This window comes from Drosophila tropicalis, unplaced genomic scaffold, assembly GCF_018151085.1.
Source record: "Drosophila tropicalis isolate 14030-0801.00 unplaced genomic scaffold, ASM1815108v1 contig_845, whole genome shotgun sequence".
Taxonomy (NCBI): domain Eukaryota; kingdom Metazoa; phylum Arthropoda; class Insecta; order Diptera; family Drosophilidae; genus Drosophila; species Drosophila tropicalis.
Genome location: NW_027173338.1, coordinates 12,411,463 through 12,435,449, shown reverse-complemented (window position 1 = coordinate 12,435,449; position 23,987 = coordinate 12,411,463). Strand labels below are relative to the sequence as shown.

Below are 23,987 nucleotides of genomic sequence, written 5' to 3'. Positions count from 1 at the left end.
TATATTTACTATATTTATACATATATATGTATATACATATGGTATAAACACATATATATAACGTAATTTGTTGTTCAGTGAGTTCCACGAAATATTTTTGTCTAGGCGATAAACACTATTGAGTTCATTTGCGGGAAAATAGTTATGTGGTCTCAGACACAGAGACCTCTAGACCAGGTTCTGCTTTACTTGGGATATGACATGGATTTTTTTGTCAGCTTAAAATTTCAATCAAAAGACCGCTTAAACGCATTCAATCGAACAAAACCGAAACATCAAAAGGTGTTTTTCATATTTCTGTCCGTCTATTACGATTTGTCATGGCCTTGACTGGCACTGGGACTGACTAAGACGGCACAAAAAAACCTTAACGAAACCAAACCCAAAAGACCAGCCCGCCTGTGGTGTATTATGGATATTATGTGTGGGAGAGGGACAAATAGATTGATGCAAAGAGGGAATTTAGCGCAAAACAAAGCAAAATACATAAAAAGCCACACAGCTTAACACCTGGAATACAGGAACATGGTGAACCATGGGATACCATCAAAAATTGGGATGGGCAAAGATTACTCAGAAATTATTTTATTTAAATTGACAAAAATTCTGTCAGTTCTGAGTTCTGCCTCTTTCCTTGAAAAAAAAGAAAGAAAAATGGAATCCATTTGACTTCAATACAGGCACCAAGTGAGCCAAATTTTTAAAAAGCCGATCTCATCGTTTTCAAAGATCCAATTGAAATTTGTTTCAATAACACTACACTTTACCGATCGCTATATGTATGTATGTATATGTAGCTGTTCGGCACTTATTTAAGCAACATTAAAAAAATTGCGAATTCGTAAAACGACTTATTTGAGAATATAATATTAAAGCATCTCCATCTAACATCAAGCCTCTCCTCTCCTCTCCTCTCCCATTAACAAATATAGGAGACTATACATAGTTTAATCTCGAACCGTAAACTTAAATCAAATAAAAACTCGTCGACGCATATCAATTTAATCTAAGCAAATGAATTGAGTGAATTGACAACAAAGTTGAGGACTTGAATAAAAAAACACTACAACAAAAAACAAATAAAATACATGCCTATGTCCAACCATAAGCATACTTTCACAGAGAGGGAGACGAGGGGAAAACGCTGGCACCCATAAAAATTGACAGCTGATCTTTTTTGGGTATCCCATATCCATAAAGTAAGAAAGGCAAAGGGTGCCCGTTGCCGCTGTTTCGATCCAAATGCCCAACACCGATTGTTTTCATTATATTCTTAATCTTCTTTTCAATTGCTGGTGATGTTTTGAGTCGATATTCTTCTTTTACCAATTCTACCTGCGTCTGGGTCATAAACAAGACCAACAAAATTAAGAAAAACATGCACACCCATCCACACACAGACAGACATGGCATATTTTAAGCCAAGGCGACGGCGAATGGTCAGAGAAGCCGACCCAAAACACTTGGCTCTTGGCGAGAGAAAAGAGCAGCAACAAGGAAACGCAATTAGAAAAACGAATTTCAATTGAAAACATTCCCAAAAAACACACAGGATACGCTCTATGAAAAGGGATTTGTAATATGAGTACTGCATACTTATGGAGTACAGAGAGAAAGAAACAGTGAGAGGGGTAAACAAATATCATTATATTGTCCCCAAGTGGTGCGGAAAGTAGATAAGCGAATACAGCGCACGAAATCCCTGACAGTAATCTCAGCTTGATAGACTCAAAAGTAATGTTTTAACCATTTCCCAACACATTGATTTTATTTGATTTGATTTCTCAACTCTTAAGTTCTGCCAATATATTAAACGAATATACCTTTCATTATTTTGGGTATCAAAAATATAAAAAGAAAAAAAATCAGAGAAATGTTATATTAATATTTACCATGAGCCTTCTTCTTTCTTGATTTCGGCGCCATGTCTGGCTACAACAGCAACAACAAGAAGCAGGAACGTTGATGATTTTTATACGATGCAACAGCCTCAACCTTCTACCGGGTGTTTGGGGCCAGGCTAGTGAGTTGCCCCAGCTCTTTAGCTGTTTTTCTTTGCTTTTGCTTTGGCTGCAACAAAACAATAAACGCGGCAGAGCCAAAACAAAAGCACACGAGCCCGTGGATGAGACAGTTAAGACGAGAGACGAGGCGTGGAGGATCGTGAAGAACTGGATTCGTTTTCTTGAAAGTTTTTTCTTTCTTTTTGTTTTCTTTTTTTTTTTGTGGATGTTGTTTATTGCGCGCCCATTGGGGACGACGGCGTCGGTCAAGCCGGCGACACCATGGAGCCCGTTCGTCGCGTCTTTTGCAACAACAACAACAGCAAAAAATTATGGGTTTTGTGCCAAACTTGATCCTGGACGAAAAAGAAGAGCAGGCGAGAGAGCTGCCTTCTTCCGCTGCTGCTGTTGTTGTCGCTGTGGTGTGAGCGCGTGATCACGTTGATTATAATTATATACGAAAGGTGGCAATACAAATCAGGTGAAATTCAATCTAAGGCAATGTTCTTCCACTTGTAAATGCATATCCTGATGCATTCTTTTCTTATTAAAAACACCCAAAATAACGCACTTTTTATTAGGTAAACAAACTAGAATATTTAAACACGTTTTCGAGTTTTGTTATTTATTATTTTCTATTTCTATTTCTTTTTTTTTTTTTTTTAATAATTGCATTTTATTAATTTTCGTTTAATTGAAATTATTAAATTTATTATCGATGTTTATTAAAATTTCAGGTACAGAAAAAGAAAATCGTCACAAAAAATATTTTTTGTTTTCCGAACTATTTTTAAAAACACAAAAATTCCGACCGCACGTCTTTCCAGTTTGAAAACAAAAACAACATAAAAAAGATTTTTGAATCGCTCGCCAGATTCCCCTTTGAATTCGCTTCTCTACAATGAATTCGCCGGGACGGAATTTACTCGGCATAGCGAAGTTTCTATACTCTTGTATTTGTATTAATTAACAAGTTTTGTATTATGACGAAATATTATTATGTCGAGTCCTGATAATTCAAAATGGGAAGGAGACGGGTTTTTATCGGATTTCCATAAAATGAGGCTCAAACAAAATTCAACTAAACGAGGTCATAATTCTGTTATATTTGATTGTTTGACACTTTTTTCTTCAAGTTCTTCCATTTCATTTTCCAAACTAATAAGGTTATAAATGACAGTCGAATGACAACCGATAAACTAATTTTTTCAAGTGATGGAATTTTCTCTCTAATCTCTACTCTTTTTACCAAAACTAAAGTAATCTGTTTCAGAGTATAATAAATAGGAAAGAGATTTTCAAGCGTTTTGCTGGCGACTTTAATCGCCTCTGCCGCAGTTGGAATCTCTCCCTCACATTCGCTTTTCTCCCCACGATTCTTGTTTTTCAAGTTTTTTTGTAATGCTCCCCCTATACCCCGTTCTCCCTTACTTCACTGGTATCTGTGTCTTGGTCTTTTGGTTAGCATCGACTTCTTCTTCGCCAGAGTCATCGTTTTCGTCTGTGCTCGTATTTCTCTGGCTGCTTATTATAACTGACATATCTAGATATGGACAGTGGCCGCCGCAGTTGCCACAAATATATAATTGCGGGTGCCTTTTTTGCATACACGTATGAGTATATATGCGATAGCGAAGATAATAGTAGTAACAGACCCCTGGACTCAAACATGTGATTACCGGCAACACCATTTTCAAAAATTAAATCGAGTTCATTTACCTACATATGTATGTATGTATGTACATATTGTCACTGATGCTGAGCCCGTTTCTGAGACAGTAGTCGCTGCTCACTAATTATGGTGATGCTTGGGATTTTCAGGTAGACCTTCTTAGCACATTTTTTTGGCATTAAAAATGCATTTGCACACACTCATATACAGAGGAAACATACATATGTATATAATCGAGTGTGACTTATCTAGAAACTTATAGCTCATCAGCTTGTGATCCTCTGATAACCTTAGGGACAAGCTCCTTTAACTCTAACCAAACTGATCTTTAGGTTTATTATCGTTGCCTGCGGCCATAACTCATTTTCTAGTCAAAACCGAATCTCAAGTGAAAAAAAGATAGGGAGAGACACGAAGCGCTCCCCATTCTTTATTGAGGCTGTTAATAATAACACAAGTTTTCTGGTGCCGTGGCCTGCCTCCGAGGTGTGATTTCTTAAGTGTAGGAGTCATGCGGCGCACAGCCGGTCACTGACTGGGGATGCTGCTGCATCTAAGAACTCGGTGTAATGAATTTCGTCTATTCAGGGATCATCAGTTTTAAATACTCTACGAATACTTTAAAATCATAATACTAAACATAATATTTTTCGTATTATAAGAGAATCATTCCTGAGTTCTTTCCTTAGATTCCAGTAAAGTCGCTTTTGTTGGCCATTTGATTACACAAAGATGCCAAATTTGTAGCCCTTGCGCTAATAATGCAGATGCCATTCAGGTTTACATACATACAAAGCCTTTTACATAGTTAGCATTCGAAAAAGTGATTTTAACCGAAGCCATGGCCTTTAATTGCTTTATCATACCACACAGTTGCATTGTATAAATTAGGAAACCGATGAAAGAAAATTTCTTCTAAAAATTGAGTATACAAAAGTATTTCAGGAATGGTGGATTTTCGAAAGAACTTCATGTGGAATGGGCCCACGACTCATACTCATCCCAAACAACTAAGAAAGAAAGACGGACACACATCATACCAGACAAACTGGCGGGCCACAATATATTCTGTATGTATCTGGAACGAATGGTTGCTAGAATTATTGATAGAACACTCAAAATTAGATACAAATGAAGAGAGAAAGCAAGAAAGAGAGACAAAGACCGAATGCAACATGGCCAACAGATGTGCGCAACAGGCTCCTAATCCAGGCCGAACAAAGGTTTCGGAAAAAAGAGGCAAGGAGAAAAGGCCTCAACAAAAGGTTTGAAATGTCATTTGGAGTGTGACTGGGCATTAAATCAAAGTCAGGCAAAGACCGAAAACAAAATATACTCTGCATTGTATACTCTTTTGATGCTTTTCTTGTTATCCAAACATTTTGTGTATGTACATGTGAATCTTTCTGCTGCATGGATAAAAATTTGTGTCAACGTGGGCGAAGAAGAGCAGAAATACACCAAAAATACATTTCATGTTGTCAGTCAGCAGCATACAGAAAACATATGAACAAAGACATGAAATTCTTTAGTTCCCTCATTCCAGCATTTGCAATGAATTCTTTAATGTTCATGGTAACAAGTCAAAGCTGAAAAAAAAACTTAGTGCAGGTTCCAAACTCTGAACATCATTCCTTAATCTGTTGTCTTAAGAGTTGCTCCGTTGACCGGCTACAAATCTTTTCCATAACAGCTATACCCCTCCTTTTTTTCCATCCTTTTGCACCTTAATTTCTCTTTTTTTGCTCTTCAACTTCAAGCCCTTGATGGTGAGAGGTGTTAAAGTTATATGGACTTCCCAACAATAATAAATTATAATTACACGCACCTCGACAACACAACCAACGTGAAAATACTTTGAAACGCGTCAAAAATAATTTGTAAACGCATTAAGAATTCCTCATTAACACCTCAAATCAACATTGGCGATGATTTTCTCCTGCTGACTACTCGGCCTTAGGGTGAAATACTATAAATAAATGTATGTATATGAAATAGGTAGATGCAGTTGCCTAGAAATGCAATCCGCATGTCAACCAGGCAAATGAATCTAATCTAAAAATAAAAATGTACTTTCTTGTCTAACATAAGCTGGTCTTTATTTTCAGTTTCTAGTTGTTGGCCGCCCGCGCTTCAACGTTCTCCTTACTACAGGAGTTAGTACTCACGCAATAGTATGATCTTAAGGTGTCGCAAGAGAATGTTTTAACTTTTTACTTGTGAGAATATGCCCAGACAATATTGTTAAGGCATATAAATTAAAGGGGAATGAACAGGTAGGTTCAAAACACACAGTTTCTATTTTTATTTGGCTTACCACTTTCAATAGATTTCTTTTTGAGGAGCATGGATAATGATGATGCTTCTTTCCCAACGTCATCAAGGCTTTCCGCATTTAGCCTTTCCGTTCCAATTTCAAATCCGTTTAGTGTAAAAGCTGCTTCAGTTTCACCGTCCAATAGAACACGATGAGAGTTCCTGCTGCATTCACCTACAAAAAACAAATGCAAAAGCATCGTGGAACAAATATTAGTAAATTGAAAAACTGTGTAACTAATTTGTAAACATGGAGTGGCGGTTGGAGGATGAATGAGAATAGAAGAACCGGGAGAAAATGATAGAGCTTGGTACTCGAGTTCTTGATGGAACTTGCGTTTTGCTTTGCTCTGGCGCCAAGCAAATGTCAATTAATAATTTAAAAAACAACAATTGTGCGTTGTCGGGCGCCTGAAATTCGAGATCTTAATTGAAAATATACATATAGAACCATAGTTTTCAAGTCGTACCGAAGTTGTTATGCACTTCACAGTTGGGACCAATTATTATTTTTGTTATATGTATATATTTATTAGAACTTCTGGCTAAAAAGCTTTTATCCGAACATATACCTTATTGACTCAATACATTTCATAAATACCATTACCAAAATAATATACCCTTTTGGCAAGGTATACAAATTAGAATTTCATTTTAAAATGCATCGATGTGATTCATCGACTAGCGTATACTCTGTATTGTACACAAATTGGTTTATAACATAAAACTGCTTCTTTTACTTTAAAGTCCAAAGGAAGAACGTGGGCATCTTGAAGTACGTGGGACTGGATTTAAACCTACGGGCTTTCTTACCGTCAAACTAAACGTGTGTCATAAAGTTGGTCAAAAGCCAGTAATTTGCGGCTTCCTACAGATTGAATGACTGACTAGTTTTTCATCTCCCTGCACATCTATCTCCACCTCTATCTGTCTGTCTGCCAGACGAGCACATCTTTAAGATAATGTTTGACAGTCTACTGAGATTATGTCTAGTTTCGCTTCACACGCAACCCCGCAAACGTAAACATCTCTTAACCGGCCTACGCAGTCTCTACATTCGATCTACTCTACTTCAAGATGCGAATGCTTAGTATAGGTCCATTCAGCTTATTCGAAGCGGAAGCAGTTCAGACTGTGTCTAGAAAAAGACTAGAAGGGGTGTCGCTGTTGAAGGTTTGCCAAAATTAATGAGCAACATTCAAACATAACTTGATAAACATGAAAAATTGTTTATATTTTGGTATATCCCAATGAAATGATAAACATTATTTATTATGATACATCATTGATATTAGAATCCAAGTAAGAAAAGCGAGCACCCCTGAAACGTACATTGGGTTAATGAATGGATCATTTTAATCATCTATGTAGACTTCCTGGTCTTTGGGTGGTCAGTAATACGAAGGACGATAAGTGTGAAAAACTGTGGATTCCCAGTGAAGAAACCTTCGAGTACACTAACTGCAGATAGAATATAACTTTTTATGTACCTATATAAAAATACATATATCTGTATTAAAGGTCTTTTAACTCAGTGGATCATCTTGCACTTTTTATTTCACTTTATTGAAAGTCATTGTCTACGTCTATATTTGAGAAAATCGGGTGACAAAACTTGAAGAATAATGGTCGTGCCATCAATCAACATATACTCAGAGAATATGAAACCCGGTTTCATTGTCACATTTTTTTTATCTGTTCATTCATTATTCATAATTTTTGTTCGCTGTGTAGTTGCAGATAAAAGTTTTGCCTTTTTTTGTGTTATCTTGACAATTAGCCAGAAGGCAAGCGAATAACAACAACAATGTTTGCCAATCTTTGCCTGCTTTTCGACTACTGCACAACTAACTGCACTTAAGATTGCAACAGGAGCTGCAGCTGCAACACTTGAAATGTTTTCTCTTGGCTGCTGGTAGTCAAAACAAAAACAAAAATAAAGTTCAATGTGCCGAACCCCAAAACCCCAAACCACACCCAGCTATACATAGTATTATAATGATCATAATCATGTTCATGATCATTACCACTACTTGGGGGCAATTCATTTGGCATGCAGTCGGCATTTGCTTTTATTTCAACGTAATTGCGAATTGAATCTTTTGAAGCGATGCGCTAAAGCTATATGCAAACTAAATCATTGCCGTATGCATATTGATTGATTGATCAGACTATGTACTGGTATCTTCCATAATTATACTATACATACATATGTATATGCATATACACAGATAGAAAGTAATTTACACGTGCTCCAGTTTGTGTTTGTGTTTGCATGTGTGTGTTGGATTGCATAAGTAATCAGCTTTCTATATCTCTTACGCAGTGTTTTTCAACTGCAACTGCTGCACCCACATGCATTGTCACGTTTCCCAGTTTCTTAGCCATTCTTGGGAATGGGTCCTACAATTTTCCAACATTTGATAGATGGTTTATGTATGCAAGAGTGTGTAAAATTTAGTGCTAGTCATTTGCACCCGTCTGCCCACAGTGCTGAACGCGACGACAGCAAGTGCCTGGCACTCAATCAATTGTAGTTTATCAGTTATCAGTTGTCGCCTTTATTTTGTTTGGCTTCACTTTATTGCGTTGCACTAAAATTTGCCAAAGTTCTCAAACGTATTTTCCAAGAAAAAAAAGATAACCAAATGCCCAATTCTTTTGTTGCACAGGCAGTGAGACAAGGTTAAAAATATTCTTAACGACATTGACAGTTAAGTGCAATAATTTAACACAAACAGAATATGTATAATATAATTTTCAAATAGATACTTTTTACTGAACACTATCATTAAAAATGTAATTTTAGTTGAGAATAAATAAGGTCAGCAGACAGCAAAAATTACTCAGACTGCTCCCGCCACAAAGTTCTCAAAAAAGAAGCGTGTTTGCACTTATGTGGCAATTAAAAAATGTTTCTTCAGATTTTCAAAGTTGCATAAAAACCGAGACAAATTTGTAGTATTTTTTGCAAACAAAAAATGCATTATAAATAGATCAAAGAAACATTTTTTCGTAGAATTTTGGTAACATGCAGACCAAAAAATACGGTGCCTTAGAAATTCAGTTGGCCAAGAGACATCTATGTTAAAACTAAATGTAAATGATCCACAGCAGCCGACGGAGTTGGATTCACATGACTGGTAGTTGGCTGGCTGGGTGCTGTCCATCAACGCTCCAAGTCTATGCTAAATGAGCTGCATTAATGCCGTATGGGGCCGCCCGTGGATTCTCCTCTCTTACCATAAATCCCATCATATCAACAGTGGGATCGTGTGAACATTAGTCAAAAATGCGTAAATGAAATCAATTAAAATTACGCATCGCACTAGTGCTGCATATCAACAAAAAAAAAGGAAAAAACTCGGTTATGTTTACATTAGCCTACGCGCTTGGCATGGCCTAATGAAGGCACGTCCCAACGTCTCCAATTGGGCTTGGCACCTACGAAGTAGCAGAACCAGAGAATCCACCACCGGTGCTATTGCTGGTGCAATCATAGGAGGGAATATTATGGGCATGCAATCAGCAATGGTATGGCCACAAACTTCTTGCCCACTTCAATTTGTTTACAACAACTTGCAGGCAGTGCCCGATTACTGCCTCTGCCCCTTCAACTGCGTTCTTCAGAGTTGGAAAAGGGTGAGGGTCTCGTCTCTTCAGTTCAACATTTTTTTTTCTGCTTAATCACACAATGCAGCTTTAATTTTCTTTAAGAAATGAAAACTCATCGTATAATAACACAATCAGTGGACTCACAGAGTGTTCGTATGCCATCATCGTAGGTATGGCTCCCCAACCATTTTGTCCAGTCAGTTAATTCAAGGTGTTGTTGCATGTGGCATAAAGATCAACTTCATTTTGTATCATCTTTTTTTTCTAAAACGCTTAAAGGGCCAAATTTTCTAAAAATCATGGGTCTACTCCCTCCTACCTAATCTTTCTAAAAGGAGCGAGTTTAAACAGAGTATCACAAAGGGGATAAAAGGGTATATTAAAACTAAAACTAAATCCTAAAACTAACGTAATCGCAAAAATTTAATGACATCTACTTTTTTTACTGGGTATTTCGCAAGTCAATTTGCTTTCTACGTTATTCCGTTTATTGTTTAGCCAACTGGATGGGCCACCCAAAAGCAGTCAACATACTGCATTTGTGAAACAAAACACGAAACTACAAATTTTTCAAGCCAAGTTCAGCAATTGTGATAATATAAGAGTATCATATTCAATATTAGCGTAAAAATATCGGACTATAAAATCTATTATTCACCTATTCGACAATTCAAGATCGATTCTAATTTTTTTCCTTCTGTAGCGTTAATTTGAAAGACCCGAATATTGTGTTGCCTGGTGTAATATGTACGTTCAAATGTATATGTGCATATGTATCATACATGCGTATATGTAAGTAAGCTTTATATAAATATTTTTATTTGCTTGGCAGCGGTCTCCACGGTATTTTGACTGACGTTTGATTTGTAATTGAAAAGACTGAAAGGCAGGCATCAACTGAGCAGAATTCTCTAGCTGTTTATATCTTTAGTTTCTATATTATTTGAACATAAAACCAAACATTTTGGGTGGTCTGCGCCTCCGTCTTTAAGTTGACGCAGCCAGTTGGATGTGTTTTCATTTATATTTCTCTTTTTGCAATGCTCAATTTGGAACGAAAAAGAGGCCTAGCAATTGAAGATTTCCTGTCAGAGCACGTTGATTGGATGATGATGCGGCTCAACACAGGAAGATTCCACAGAAAACACTTAAATTGAATAATGTCACCCAAAACGCGCTGAAAATTATGATCAGCTCTTCAAGCAACTAGACTCTCGGCTACCTTCCCAACCACTCTCCCGAGTCTCCCTTTTACTTGAGCTGAAATTGCAATTTCTTTAGATGATCGCAGATGGACAAGGGTTAAAGAAAAGATGAAGGATGCTGTTGTTATACCCATATCAACAGCTACGTTGGCATGTAATTCAATCTGCGGATGCCAGAGGCCCCACAAAAGTGTGAAGCGTTTTGAGTAAAAATAAGAAGTGTATTTATTGTCTACAATTTTGGAATTCAAATATGTGCAAGTGTCAGCGGCACAAAGTAAAGATACAGAAAACGAGACAGTCCGAGATGGAGATAGATAGAGACCGCGACAATCTCCTCCGCTTGTGTTGCATGGCGAACATTCTGGTTGTCGTTTCTGTTTAGAATTCTTAATTTACTTGTATTCTTCTGCTTCATTTTTTCTTTTCTTTTACTTATTTTTTATTTTTAACAAGGGGCCATGCCATAAAGTGGTTCTATACAGCTGCAGGTAGAAAACCTAATATGATATAGTCATCTGAATTTGATCAAATTTGTAATAATTCAAAAAACATTAGGTGTGTGATCCTAGACGTAGTACGTACGTATGTATGGATGTACATATTGTGCTTTTTTCATATCAGTTTCAAAGAGTGTCTGGGCCAGCAGCCAGATATCCAAAGCGTCACAAAAGGCGACGACTCTTCGACAGCTGTTGGCCATCCTCTTTTAACTTAAAATATTTTTGTCTTACTTTGAGTAAATCGTTTATGGTGATTGAAAAGTGGCATATTTCTCATACAAAAAAATCAAATTAACAAAAAAAGAGAAAACTTTAAGACTACCACTACTACTAATAGGTGTCTAAATGGATACAGATATATTTTAAGCACCGTTTTGCATCACTTCGAAAAAGAAATCTTTGAATATTTCTGGTTAAAAGCCCCTCGAACAACTCCCACTCAAATGCCAAAAACTGTAGCAAAATATTAACTGTTTGTCCAAACGGTAAACAAAGAGAAGTTATTTTATTCTTCTTTGTTGTTAAATTTTTACGCTTATAACAACCAAATTTATTACGCTCGTGTGAAATAAAAAAGGCCCGAATCACCTTAAAATATTCAAGCGAAACAAAAGGTTCAATCAAAAACTAAAACAAGATCGATCATTCGGGAAACTTTGGCGGGGTCTATTGTCTAGTATCACAAGTTAGAATCGGTTTTTTCCGCCTATCCCCAATTTGGATTTTTTAGCTGGAAAACGTGCGAGAAAATTGAAATGAATTGTGAAATTGACTATAGAAAGACAAAATGCAATGACTTTGAACGAAAGAATATTACAATACTCAAACCTCCAACCTAGAGCTGAAGCAATATTTTGAATCCTGAAGTCTTAAGAATAAATAGGAGCAAAAAAGCAAACGGAATAAAAATGTTTTAAATGGATGGATAGATTAACGAAGAACAAGAAAATGTAACAGAATTGGGCGTTTCTTGGGTTGACAGTTACAAAGGCTCGTGGAGGCGACAGCAGCCACAATTACTTGAACGCCTATATTTGCTCCTTCCTTTTCATATATTACAAACGATCGCCTAACAAGCAAAAAACTTTAAATTCAACTGGTGACCGAAAATTAAAAGTTCTGTGCACCAGTAAACGGAGCAATGACACATCAGATAAGACAATATCACCTACCTACCTGGACCAAAACGGTCTCACAGAAAGACACGAGCGCGTTGGCTACGACTGCGGCTTCGTCGTTGGGGCTGATGCTGCAAAACGTTGCCCAGATGCAACAATTGATTGCGAAAGAAGCAACAACAATGTGAATCGCGCTCAGGGTCGATGCACAGCAGCAGCAGCAGCTCCCCATTTGTAGTTTTGCAAACCAAAAGACGAAGCCCAACACGAAATACAACACAAATTGTGGTGTTGAACAGCATGTTCCTTTCCCTCAGAGGCCCTCTCCCGCTACGGTTCTCCCCATATCGTGGACAGCCAGACACATTTTGGGCAACCTTTTTATGTATGGTAGTTGTTGTACTTTGAGAAAAAGTCTAATTGATGATTGACTTGCCATAGTCGAGGCTAGGCAAAAGGCGTCTACGACGACAACCCAGACAGTGCTCATTACGTAGCAAACATCTGCACAATACATTGCCATGGAAGAACGTTTTTTCTGGTGTCTCCCCCAGGGACGTACAAACAGCAATGCCAATTTTCAATGCCAATTCGCAAGACCAAAATTGTCTTTTGCCTGAAAAGGTTTAATTCACAATGCACCGTGGTATTGAATTCGCAAAGGGAACGACGCATAAAAGTTGGCACAAGTTCTACATGACATTACAGAAGAAGTCAAGATTAACAAGCAGTTTTTAAACTTATTCCACTGTGCATTCAGGAAAAATAAAGTCTAAGGGAAAGCACTACCTCTCAACGTGGAGATTCACAAAAATTGACGAATTTTTGTATCAAGTTTTTTTTTTTTTTTTTTTTTTTCACCGGCGCAGGAAGAGATAAATTGCGATTCTTTTGTGTGGCTCGCATTGTTGTTGTCTCTGTTGATGCCTTTGGTGTTTGCCTTTTTAACACTTCCCGAGACAGGTTGTCGAGGGGAAAAAATTTAAAGGCTCGTTTAAATTAGCTTTGACAAGATAAATGATCCCAAGGAATATCGAATTGAATGCAAAGTACATGGGATACTATCCATCTAAAATTAGTTCCTGAACTGACGCTTAGAGTGGATGATCACTTCTCATTCTCATTATGTCCAGCGTCATTTCGCGTCATTCCGTCTGGTATTTCAATTCTTCACAGAGCAACAATAAAAAAAAATGAACAAAACAAAAAGGGAAACACGCTAAGTATATATAATTTAAGGCACATCCCTCCCGCCTGGTGCAATTGGCATCGAGGCGTCAAAAGGCTTATTAAAAGAAATTTGCAATTGCAACGGACAAAATGCGCAGCGAAACGAAGCGAACGTATCCCTAACATTTCAAATTGCCCAGTCTCAAGTCGCAACCAAGATGCACAACTCGAGATTTCCTTCATTCTTCCACAGTCTGGCGACGAGCCATTTATGCTGGCTCTCCTTTCTCTGCTCTTTCGCCTGCTTTAGCTTTATAAGGCCCGCATCGCAATCACAATGGGGCAGGCACGAAACTCCACTTTTAGAAGGCACCTTATCTGCGCAACGGCATCATTATTTCACACCAGACAAGGAGCAATGGCAGCAGCAGAAGGCACCAGCAGCGGCGGCAGAAAAGGGCATACAAACGGCATAAATATTATGGCCAAAAGTTGCAGAAACGAACAGAAGGAAACCAGCCAACATAGACTGCAAGCTTCTGCTAGAGATGATATCGCTCGACCGTTCAAAGTTTCAACTGTAAGACATAATATGGTTTTACCTAAATTCAAATGGTATTTAAAAGGTCTAACCATACGAAGAACAAGGAAAAACTAAGGTTACTAGAATATATGGCAAATTAAATTGGAATTTTAGGTTGTAAACGTGAACTAATCGATTATAGGGTAAACAGCTTTTAAAAACGCAACTCACGCTGCCGTCTCTAACAAGAAACGTAGAGATCGCATATCGAAAGCACAGTACGTGGCCTGCAAAACCATGAAATGCTTAAACATAAATTCAAAAAGACGTACTAAAAAAACAAGGAAAAAGAGAAGGACCAGGGAAGTATGGGGCATGAACGCGACGGAAGCAGGAGCAGCTTGACGGTCCTGTGCCGATTTTACTTGGCAGATTAGTCGTCTCAGACATACATAGAGCAGCAATTTGGTGTCCTTTTCTTTCGCTTTGACTGTTTGTAGGCAGCTCAGTGCGGTCTTCTACTACATTTCGAATACGATATTTGAATTTTCCTTGGATTTCATACGTAAGTTTTCTTAGCGATCGTATTGTTGCTGGACAGTTGCTGGGCTAAGTTGTAATAAATTATCGATTAGAGTATAGCAAAACTTGTGTGGTTGAACGACCGAGCTAAAGTAGATTACATAAACGAAATGATTCGTTACGCTTTAGTGGCTATTGTTGAACTTAAAAGGTTCACGCCTACACTCACCGCTTTAGCTCAGCTCTTTGTCCGGGTCTGCGGCGGCAGCATAAACTGTACCCAAAGGTGTGAATTTTGCAGCCTGTGCATATTCCCCAAAGGGACAAACCCTCGAAAATAAAAAGCCAACCATTTTTTTAGCTCCAACTTAAACTCCAGCTCCTGGGTAAGCCTTAATTTTAATGCCAAGGCAATTCTCTTGGCCGCAAAACGTGGCAAGAATTTTTAATGTATTTCAGAAAAAGGAAACAAAAAACCAAGTTTAAAGAGGACAGAAACGGCAAACGTAAAGTGTGATTAACGCGTACCTGTGACTCGGTTCCAAGCTCAGATTGTGGTCTGCCTTTTTGACACACACTTACACACTCACACAAACACATACAAAACTTAAAACTCGCAGCCGTTGAGCCGTTGACAAAAACCCCGGGGACGCAGGCTACAAAGAAGATGACGATGACGACCAGCCAAAGCAACGTCAAACCATCCAAATGCTCGCAGAAGCTGCACAAAAACTTGCCTTGAAGTTGGACTTGTCTCTTCATTCTTCTTTCCTTATATTTCTCTCCATCTTTCCCTCCTGACTCTCTTTTTGTATACCTGGTTTTTTCTCATGTGTAGCTCGAGGCTTGAATGTCCAACTGGTTATGCCCAGCGCAGCAGCAGCCAGATAAGCAACTCAGAGATGATGCCTCTGCACTTTGCATGCTTCTTAACCTACGTTGATCGTTCTACCCAGCCAGCCGCCATCGGCTCTTTTTGGGGCATTTAATGAGTGCTGTGTCTGGCTCTTGGTTGAAACTGTTCCCCTGGCCCGTTTCGTGTTGGTGACTGCATCTTTTTAATAATATTGTTTACGTGACATTTGATTTATTGTGGGCTTTTTCTTTTGACAGATTATGTGGCGGCCGTAGAGTACACCACCAGCTTGTTGGCTACTGGTATTTTTCGTATGAACGGGCCTTCCTTTCTTTATTCGTTGATTCCCCATGCAAGGATCAACGATGGCGACGGCGTCGGAGACTGCGGCATACATTTAATTGGCACACACGTTGGTAGGTTCAAACTGGTAGGGATCGGCATTGGCTTAATGGCCTAGCAAATTATGCAAGCTGTGTATGGAATGATTGGAAGCTGGGCAAATCAATTAGCTGACCAAATAACTGTTCTCGGACGTTGCAATTATTTACAATTACACCGGAAAATCTTAAATAAATAAGCTTAATTTGGGAATGCAGATAATTGAGTAAATGTAGCAAAGAATCCAGACAAATATATACTGAAATATCATTTAAATTAACAGAAAATTTGTCTTCTTAAATATGGACAAAGTTTTTAATTTAAGTTTAAAACTGAAATGAGCTTGTTTTAATCACAACTTTAAATATTCAGTTAATTAGCAGCTGAAAAAATAAAGTTAATAGAATGTACTTAATACGTAGAAAACACAAATCTTAAAACACAGTCGATTCCTTTGTTATTGTGATCCCCTGGCAGTTATCCGCTGACTCTATTCTTCCTGCCAAGTCATTTTACGCCTTTTTATAAGCCATCTCGCAGCCAAGAAACCCAATAAAAAAAATTAATAGTTCTTGTCATTTCGTTCGACCAAAAATATAATTAAAAATGTCTCAACTGCCAACAGATTCGATAAATCAGTTCACACAATCGGCAGGGATCAAATAAAAAGACGCGCACAGACGTTCGCTTGCTTTCGTTGGATGTTTGGTACGTTCCTTTAGTTCGTTTTGGCGTTGGCCCATGGCCAGGCAACATCAGGGCCAGTTCATGTTCCCGTTTGAATGTTAAATGTAAGAAAAATGTTTTCAACATATACCAAAATTAAAGAAAAAAGGCACAGACACCTTTGCGTGAATTTAGTTTTAGGGCCTCTCTCTTTCTCTCCATCTCCCTTCTCAACTTAATGTCTCCGTGTTCTTCTGGTCGTTTGATTCGTTACGATTATTTACAGAGAGCTCGACAATGTGTTTTAATTAAGAACCAGTTTTTTTTTTCGTACCACATCACATTGCATGGACGTTTACAAATTAAACTCTGATAAGCTAAAGTTTTTTCCGGGGGTGCTCGGAGATTTCGAACAATGTGGGTGCTTCTAAAAACACCAAAATTTAATTATACGAACTCCAAAGTACGGCTCTGGTTATTGTATATATAGAGTGGTTATCGTTAAGACTTTAATCTTTATGGGTTAAGGCAGCACTCGAGTGGTTTGGTTAGGGTCGACTCTCATTTTGTTATTTTTTTTCCATCATATTTATGAAGACTGTCAATAATAATAGTCATAATAACAACATAGCAGCAACATAAAGACCCTCCCTTCCACCCCGCGCCATCGTCACCATGGATGCTAATGGTGTTGGGGGTATGTACGCGATCGTTTTAATATTGACACGCCGATAATGTCATAAATGTGACAGCGATAAAAATCGCTACAATTTTGTGCATCGCCGCATTGTGGTGAATGAAGTAGGCGGAGGAGCTGACGGAGGTAAAGGCAGTTGGTTGGTGTACGTGTATGTTATCTCCAGTTGATTTTTATGCAACTGGTACGCACACACAGGTTCTCTTAGGCATTTAAACATCAAATTGGTATTGACTTTTTACAGCTATGGCAAATGTTTAAACAAAGACTTTGCACACATTACTATTGACACAATGATTAAGGTTCACAGGAAACATTATGCCATTGAGCAGGAAACTCTTTTACTATGTCACATGTAAAGTTGCCTGGTGTTTGCGTCGTTATTGGTTCCTTTGACAGGGAACACATGGGCGAAGGTATGTAACATTTTATGCAAAGTCAGACACGATTTTGCACTGAAGATTACTGAAGACTGTAGTAAGAGTCTCTACTGTTACTCTTAGAGTAAATGAAATACATTTCATTTGAGATTTCTATTTCAGAAATCAAAATTTCAGGTGATGATGTTACTTATGTGAAAATATCTTCTATTTATGTACATTTGCTACATTTTATTCTACTTTTTTTAACGCTTCAGGTCGAACTTAACAATCATTTCAAGGTGATTCATATAAAATAAATAAAATATGAACAAACATGTGTATCTATACCCTATAATACATACATGTACATACATATACATACATACATACATACATACAAAGATTTCTGGGCATAGATTGAGCTACAAGCAGCAACAAAGAGGAAAAATAAATTGCTTTTTGCATAAGGCTGAGAGCCAGAATCAGCATAAGAGCCATTCCATGCTCCCTGGCTCTCGGTCCAGTCCTTTGTGCCTTTATTTTTCCATTGCTTCCAGCTAAGCGCGAAATTTCGCGTACGTGCGAAGAGAATGGGAAAAAGAATTGTATATATTTTTTTGTGGTTATCGGCGAGTTTGCATCACAAAAACGAGAAAAAAATAAAAAGAAATCAACAGAAAGAGCAACCAAGCCGGCAAAAATGCGACGCACAATTAATCATATCAGAATATATTGCGCCCTTTTGGTGGCATAAATCTCTCTTTCGTTTGGGGGGCTTTAAGCCGGCTTAGCAGAAACACTCCAGACAGGGATAGGAAGGAACTGAACACGAAGCTAGCATTTTAGCGCTTCACGCGCATGCGCAACAAATCGCTTGATTAGCTTTTACTGCTGACGTAGCACTTGGGGTCAACAGGAAATCTCTAAAAGCTTTCTGGAGACACTTCATTTTTGGGATTACGTATTTCATCGTTCGCAGTTTTTAATTATGCGTCTTTCCAGAGTATTAGCCAATTTAGCCAAATTAAAACCACATCATTGGGAATTGCAGCAGCTGTAAGGTAAGGTGTCGCCATAGCCAGAATAAGCAATATACCCTCAACAGCGATGAAGACTTTTCTAATTAAATTCTGAACTGTGGACAATGTCGTTCTTGCATGAACCTCTTTTATAAGAAAAGCAACAAAGAGCACACTGACTGCAAGTTTCCAACAGCGCTAAAGATCCACGCGATGAAATAGGAATTCCTATACAAACATACATATGTACTTACATGTATAGATTTCTTTAAATCATCAACATATTTGCAAATACCCTTGGACGAATCATTCATAAAGTAAAATGGTTTTAACACGACAATATAGGACGAAATAATGCTACTTTTGCTTTTAAAACAACTCTTCGCGGCAAAAAGAAATACGCATAAAGAAACCTGAAAAATAGGGATGTAGCTGTATTTAAGTGGATATAAATTTTACAACTTTAAGAGCAGCCTGTTTATAAAAAAGAAAGAAATGGTATCATTTGGAAAATACGGTTTTTTGAATACGAAGGACCCGTGCATAAAATTTAGCGATTTATGTGAACCACGGCTTTAAATGAAAGTAAAAACTGAAATAGTTAGTTCATTGTGGTTGTGATCGTACATTGTATACACCTTTCTCTAACTCTTTGTTATGGTTTACACTCGATTTGCAAACTGTTTTATTTTTCCCCCTCTATTCGTAATTAGCCATGACATTGGCAACAACAACTACCCGAAGAACCAATATACATAGTCCCTTAGGGTACGAGAAGTCTTTAGGCACAAAGGGCTAATTTGAGGCATCGTTAACGTTAACCAACAGGCAACTGGCCGCTGGTCACTGACTACTCTTCTCCACTATAGTCAGAGAGTTGACCGCCTATCTTAATTTTTACATTTAATAACCGCATTGCTGTGTTGCCACTGTGCTTCGTGTTTAGCGTTGGTTTGTGGCTCATTGCCTGATCTCAACGGGCGGCCATTAAGCTTAATATGGGTACGTCGATTCTCTCCACTTTAAGCTGAAGCAAGGTGTGAAGAAAAGTGTCGGCCACAGAGACACAGAGATAGCCAAGGGAGCCTCTTGGCTCGGGTCCATGCACATTTCTTGGAAGTACTAAATAAAAGGCGGCAAAATTAAGGGAAGGGAACTAAACTGGTAAAGAGGCATTGTTCTGCTATACCCACAACTTATTGGACCGATCTCATAAGTTTAAAAATAAATTTTATTTATTCCGCTTAAGGATGCCTATCCTCTTCGTCGTCAATGAGTTAGCATCATCGTGTCCGCACACTTAGTTATTGTTTCGGTTGTTTCTTTTGAAGCTAAACATTTTTCGTTGCGGTGACTGCGATAGATAGTTAACACATTTTCCATTTGCTATTTTTTGGTCTGTCAACACTTGTTATTGTTCAAGATTCTTTGTTAAACAAAAGCTGAGGTAATATAATCAGCAATCAGCAAGAAACAACAAAATTTGCCTATAAACTGCCTGCTTAAACTTTTGATGAGCTTAGACTCATAAAGTATATCATAATGGTAGCTGCTCTATAAAAATGAAATTAGTGCCATGAAGTGGGAAGTCTATAAGCCGAAGATTGCGTACACTCTAAAATGAAGACTCAGCACATTAAATCACAATTATGCCACAGATACGAATGGATTCGAAAAATTTACAATAAGAAAATAAATACTAATAGTTGCTTTCGATCTTTTTACCTTTAGCATTAAAGTTCTTTTTCAACAATGTCAATAAATGAACTTAACAATCGAATTTAGTAAGCATCCCTGGTCAATTTTCGCTCAGCTCTGCTATTAATTACTAATTTAGCAACCGAGATATTTGCATTGTAGATTTATATATTTCTTTAATTTATCTCTGCTTTAGATCGAAATAAATTGAAACCCCAAAGAGAAAAAAGTGTGAATTTGTCTAACCAAATAAACAATCAATTTAATTTTAGCATATCGTCTTCTTTTATAGCCTTCAAGCAAAAAAACTTCCTCATAAAACACAATCAGTTTTAGTGCGCCTGAAAAATGTTCTTAAATGTTGATGAAAAAGCTAAGACGATTTCCAAACGAACCTTAAAGGGAAGAGTAGGTACATTAATGCCATTTCTCAAAATACATATTTATGTATATATCGACAATATTTTTTTTTTTTTTTTTGTTATTCATATTTAAAATAAGATTAAAAACGCATAAAAATCGTATTGAGTCGAGATGACAGTGCATAAACTTGATTATTTATGGCTTTAAGCCACAACTTACCGCCTCCATCTTTGGCTCTGGCTCAATGCTGTTTTCACCTGACCACCAATGGCAATTAATTACAGTTTTACACGCAGCCACCAAACAACTTAATATCATGGAACATAAATAATTGTCAAAAATACGAAAACCAACAACTGTGCAACCAAAAGACTTACGAATTAGTCTTCATTATGTCAATAAATCTTTGGACAACTCTTGTTAAATAGCCAAAGCGTTTATTCTTATCAAATTTGGCAATAGTCAATACCAGTCACCAAATTGATGAATTTCTTCAAAAACAAGGCGGCGAAAGACTGATACAAGTTTTATGTGTCTAGAGTGTGTAACCTTTCAGATTCTGCGACCAACAGAAACGCAAACTTAATGATGAAACCGAGCTCCAAAAAACCTGACACCGACCAAAAAATATTTTCATTGATCCAAAAAAAAAGTATGTATACATGTACATATGTATATGCAAAAGATGAAAAGAAAAAGAATTCAAAATACCCAGTTTTTTAAGTGACAGTAACAAGCCACAAAAAAGGAAGCAGAGGCCACTGTGATACGACAAAATTTTAATTAAAAGTTTACTGGAGCGAAAGACACACGCCAATGGCACCAGCAACAGAAACTTCGACCGCAAGAGGTTGTCGAGATAGAATGCCACGCAGTGGCAAGTGGCAGACTCTGGCTTCGCAAGCACATTGGCTAACAAGCGACGCCTCCCTTGCTGTTGCAGTTGTCGTCGCTGCAGTCGTCTGTCAGCAACACGCAAAACAACACCACTAACCACCGTGGACGACAACAAGAACAGCAACAGACTCTACCCGAAGAGGTGTTAAAGTAAATATTCAAGCGCTTTACAAGAAATTTTACATGCTCCCCCAGCAATAATTGAAAACTCATGTTGCGGCAACATGTTGCTACACGAGTTTTCGCTTATGGAGGCATCCAGCAGAAACCATAGTACACAAGTAAAAAACATCAAAAATGAACGAGGAAAAGCGTTTCCGATTTTGATTGATTTAGCTAATATTAGACTGTTGAAATTCTTATAATAATCACATTGAGCTATTACTCCAAAATTATTCGATTAATGTAAAAATTTGTGTACTTAGTAGCAATCTTTTCGTTAGTACAACTGTACACTATTTTGAAGCAAATTGCTTGCATTGATTTACACATTCAGGACTGAATGTTTTTAGATTTGTATGTGCGAATGTGTGTTGCATTCAAACGGAAGCTGTAACAACAACAAACAATTAAACCGCCCTGGCTGTTGTTGTTGCTGTGGCTGCTGTTGCTACTGATGTTGGTTTGTTTGTTTGTTCGTTTGTTGTTATTATTATTGGCTGTGGCCAATGCCGCTGCAATTGCCACTGATCGCGTCGATTCAATTAGTAATTCTAAAAAGCGGCAAGCGACATCTTTTGCATCTTAATGAGAGTTGCCGCTGTAGCAAGTTGTTCATTGTTTTTGTTGTTGCTGTTGTTGATATTGCTGCTGCCAAAGGCAAAGGAACAGGCAATGTGAACATCTTCTGTGTGTACCTGTCTGTGGTTTCCAGGGCAAGTTTTTCCAATTGACGGCATAGTACTTTTCATGCCCAAATGCAGTACATGCCGCAGAAGTATTGCAGTTGCAGTTGCATTGACTATATTTGTCATTGGCTCGTCTCACGCACTCGTCTAGCCACATGTTTTCGCGTTTCTCTTCGATTTGCGCTCTTTTCTACAGAAAATGTAATTACAGTGATTTAATTTTTTTTCTTACTTTGCCATTTGCTGCTGAGACCAGCTTACCTTCTATTGCAATAGCTGCAACTTGTTGCAACTCAACTCAAATTAATTCTTCAAGCCAAAAGCTAATCAAAGTTTAATCAATGCGGCATTTTGATGTGACATTGCTGCCATTTTCTGTTTTTATCCAGTTCCTTAGATGGAACGATGGGAAAATATTGTTGGCCAAAAGAAATCGTTGTTACCCGAGAATGGGAATAAACTTATAAAGAACACCAAAGAATTTTAATAAATTCTTAACAAGCTTCTTTAATTTGCTTTAGTATATTGTTGAAACAGATTTAGTTTTAGGTTCTCTTTGAAAAAATTACTACATACATAAAAAAAAAAAGTGAAAAGTGCTATGCTATGCTAATCTTGCTGTATTATCCCATCATCTCACCTTCTTTTGTTACGTACTACTTTACTTTTACAGATCTTAAACTTAATCAATTTTAGAAGACATTCGCTATATCGAAGAATAAAATAAAAACCGATAAAAATTCAAAATACCGAAATTAAAAAGCCTAAAAGCAATAAAATTATAAATTATTATTAAATTATATTATTATTAATATATATTACGGAATTCAAATATTAATTATTTTAACGATTTCCGATTATTACTATCGATTCCAATTGGAACGCGCCTTCTTAATGCTGCTCAGTGTAAACGGTGCAAACAATAAAATTGCGCTATATAAACAATTCTTGTACAAAAACTTCAAGTTTCATAAACAAATGCAACTTGAGCAATGTAAACACTCATTGTGCAGAAAGAAACACATCTTGTACATTTAATTTATAAATACATATTGTTTAACCATTTATGGGACAAATATGCAATTTAGTTCTGCCAACAGCTCGTGCTCCACCGAATTTGATAAAACCCTTTAAGCCACAAATTAAACATTTGTATGTTTTCACAATTTGTATTTATGTACATATATATCAATGTGCACACTTTAAATATAATATATGCATGAAAATAAATGCTTAATTTAATTAATCGAAAAATGCATCAAATAACAAAACAAATCACACACACACGCAAACACACATACAGAGGGAAAGAGAAGAAAAACAAACACACACAAACTGAACGAGAAAATATAGAAAAATTGTATGTGGTTGTAAAAAGAAGGGTTTTGGAAGTTTTTACTGCACTCAATTGTTGCACGTCACTTGTAGGTAAGAACTTACCTGGTGGATATTGTTTAAAAACCACAAAAATACACAAAATTAACAAAAAACACGACATTTCAGTTGTTTGTATTTACTGCGTTAACAGCACGGACCGAAATAACAGCGACAAT

The 23,987-nt window shown here is 37.3% G+C and overlaps 1 protein-coding gene across 2 annotated transcripts in view; it reads right to left on the bottom strand.

Moving 5' to 3' along the window:
• Positions 1 to 23,977, bottom strand: part of tkv (thickveins) — a 35,265-nt gene extending 11,288 nt beyond the window's left edge. The window contains exons 1-2 of one of the 2 annotated variants that reach the window (XM_068295579.1): positions 23,875 to 23,977; positions 5,993 to 6,166 (exon numbers count right to left, since the gene is read on the bottom strand). In XM_068295579.1, the coding sequence (XP_068151680.1) occupies positions 5,993 to 6,166; positions 23,875 to 23,932 (232 nt within the window). In that variant the 5' untranslated portion in view covers positions 23,933 to 23,977. Of the gene's footprint in view, positions 1 to 1,892; positions 2,637 to 5,992; positions 6,167 to 23,874 lie in introns of those variants that run through there. The other variant, XM_068295580.1, reaches the window with a different exon arrangement.
• Positions 23,978 to 23,987: the final 10 nt, after the last annotated feature.